Source organism: Lactuca serriola, chromosome 2 (assembly GCF_051521515.1).
Source record: "Lactuca serriola cultivar US96UC23 chromosome 2, Lser_US96UC23_V15, whole genome shotgun sequence".
Classification (NCBI taxonomy): Eukaryota; Viridiplantae; Streptophyta; class Magnoliopsida; order Asterales; family Asteraceae; genus Lactuca; species Lactuca serriola.
The window spans coordinates 21112491-21114891 of record NC_136409.1 but is presented as its reverse complement, the minus strand read 5'-3'; the positions used below and the strand labels follow the sequence as shown (position 1 = coordinate 21114891).

At 30.0% G+C, this 2401-nt stretch overlaps 1 protein-coding gene across 1 annotated transcript; it reads left to right on the top strand.

Moving 5' to 3' along the window:
• Positions 1-1641: 1641 nt before the first annotated feature.
• LOC145089048 (RING/U-box superfamily protein) lies at positions 1642-1986 on the top strand. Its single transcript, XM_079027548.1, has one exon. The coding sequence runs from the start codon at positions 1642-1644 to the stop codon at positions 1984-1986; it is 345 nt and encodes a 114-aa protein (XP_078883674.1).
• Positions 1987-2401: the final 415 nt, after the last annotated feature.

Below are 2401 nucleotides of genomic sequence, written 5' to 3'. Positions count from 1 at the left end.
ATCGTAAACGATTGACATAAATTTTTTGGAGTATAAGGACAAAAATAATTTGAACATTGTAATATTACTTAAAACAAATCATTTTAGTTTATATATTTATTTGGTTTTTGTTGATTTTAAGATTAATAGTTGCATTTTAGATATAATATAAACAAAACTTTTACAATAACACAAAACATATTTACACAAAAAACAATAAAAATAAACAAAAAATAAATAAAAAAATAAAAAATTGTTCCGAAACTATGATCCGGAATCCTACTAACTATTTTACCAAAAAAGAAAAATCATTTTTTCCAAAATGATCAATTTATATTGGTTAGTTTGATTTTTTTTCAACCTTACACGGCTCCGCTATGAACAAATTACTCTAGATAAATCATGACGTCAACACCCAATGAGATAAATGATAATGTATCCCGAATAAAAATAAAAATAAATAAATAATATACAAACTCAAACCTGAAACATTATTTATGGATTATCATGCACTAATTCAATGACAAACATGCTATACCCTTTTGTATGCACATTATACCATAAAATATTTTTTTATTGTGAAAATAGAAAATTGATGATAGTAATGCACCTAAAACCTTTTCTTATAGTACTAAAACATCTTAAAATAAAACATGGGGCATGCACAACAGTACAATCTCTAACAATTGTCCAAGTTCGTGAACCCAATTTTTCCCTTTCTTCTATAATTAAATTATATCGACTTAAGTTGTTTTTCTAATACATTATTTGGAAATTTAATTCAAATTAAAGATCTATTGCTACCGAACATGGACAATTTCCAAACTTGCACAAGTACTTCAACACGGAAAATTTCCTAACGCCTTTTTTGTGCATTTCTATTGGCAAAGAAGTTATATATATAATCGAAAATCGAAAATTATTAATAAACCATAATTATAGCTGTACTGTTTTTGTTTCTGATTTTATGAATGAAACTTTGCTTTCCATGTGGACAACACGTTTTGTACATATGCGTGATCAATGTATTTTTGATGATGATATGGACCAAAATGACCATGTATGCAATCATTTCGACCATTTTCATATAAATAAAAATAAAAACTCGATGAATGTATAATTTAAGATTGTACATTTCGTGTCATAGCTAGCAGATAAATTATTTTTTTTTATTTATTTATTTTTAAATATGGAGGTTTCGTAAACTAAAATAATAATTTATAAGCTAGTTTTTTTATATAATTTACTTAAATTAGTTTTTAAATAGTTTTATTTTAATTATCAAATATACACTTAATTAATTTAAAAAACATATTTTTCCAAATATTTTTTATGTGATTTTAATCATAGGTAAAAAAAAAATACTACAAAGATATTTATCTTTGAAAGAAAAATATCTTCAAATCCAAAAAATATAAAAAAAAAATAAAAATGATTACCAAAAAAAGGGTCATTTAACTATTGCTCACCAAATGCACCCCTAGTATAAATTATTAGCGTCCTTCACAAATATCCCTAGTTATAATCTAAGGGTGCACTTCAAAAGTTTGCATCGCTATCTCACAAACCCTTATCGTGCGCCGTGGTGCATAGGATACACCAGGCCTTTTTCAAAAGATGATGATTTCCTTGTTCCTTGCCCTGTTTCTACCATGCGCCGGGATGAGTGTGGTGTTCCTTGTCTACATGTGTTTGCTATGGTACGCCGCACATCACCTTCCTGAAATGACGGCTCCGGTGAAACCCACCACCGGTACTGGCCTTTCAGCGGCGGAGCTCGACAAACTTCCGAGAACCACCGGTAATGAACTCGGGTTAGGGACCGAATGCTCGGTCTGTTTGGAGGATATTGAGGCGGAGCAACCGGCGAGGGTGGTTCCGGGATGTAACCATGGGTTTCATCTACAATGCGCCGATACTTGGCTGTCAAAAAATCCGGCTTGCCCGGTTTGCCGAAACAAACTTGAACCGGATTTCTTTCGCCCATCTGAAACCAGTCCATGTTGAAACTTTTGATGAATTTGTTCATCACCCTTTGAAATCTTTTTGATAATTAGTTTCGTTTTTTTTTTGCTTCTTTTCTTCTTCTATTTTTTTATAGCAGTCTTGATTGTACATGATTAAGTATGATTATCAGCAGTTTCAAGATCGTTAGCCCCCTGTTTTAGTTCCTTCTTCTGAATCAAGAATCAAGTTCTTAGTTCTTTAATCGAGTTTTTAATGTAGAACTTATGATATTTAGTCTGAAAATTTTGTTGAAAAACTTGAATTTTGATCTAAAACTGGGCCATAAATACATTGATAGTGATGATTATAGGTTCTTGAATTGAATATTTTTTTGATTAAAAAAATGTAAACATTGTGATGGGTTTTTGTTTATTCAGGTAAAGATCTTACTAAAAATACTTGAAGTTTGATCGTG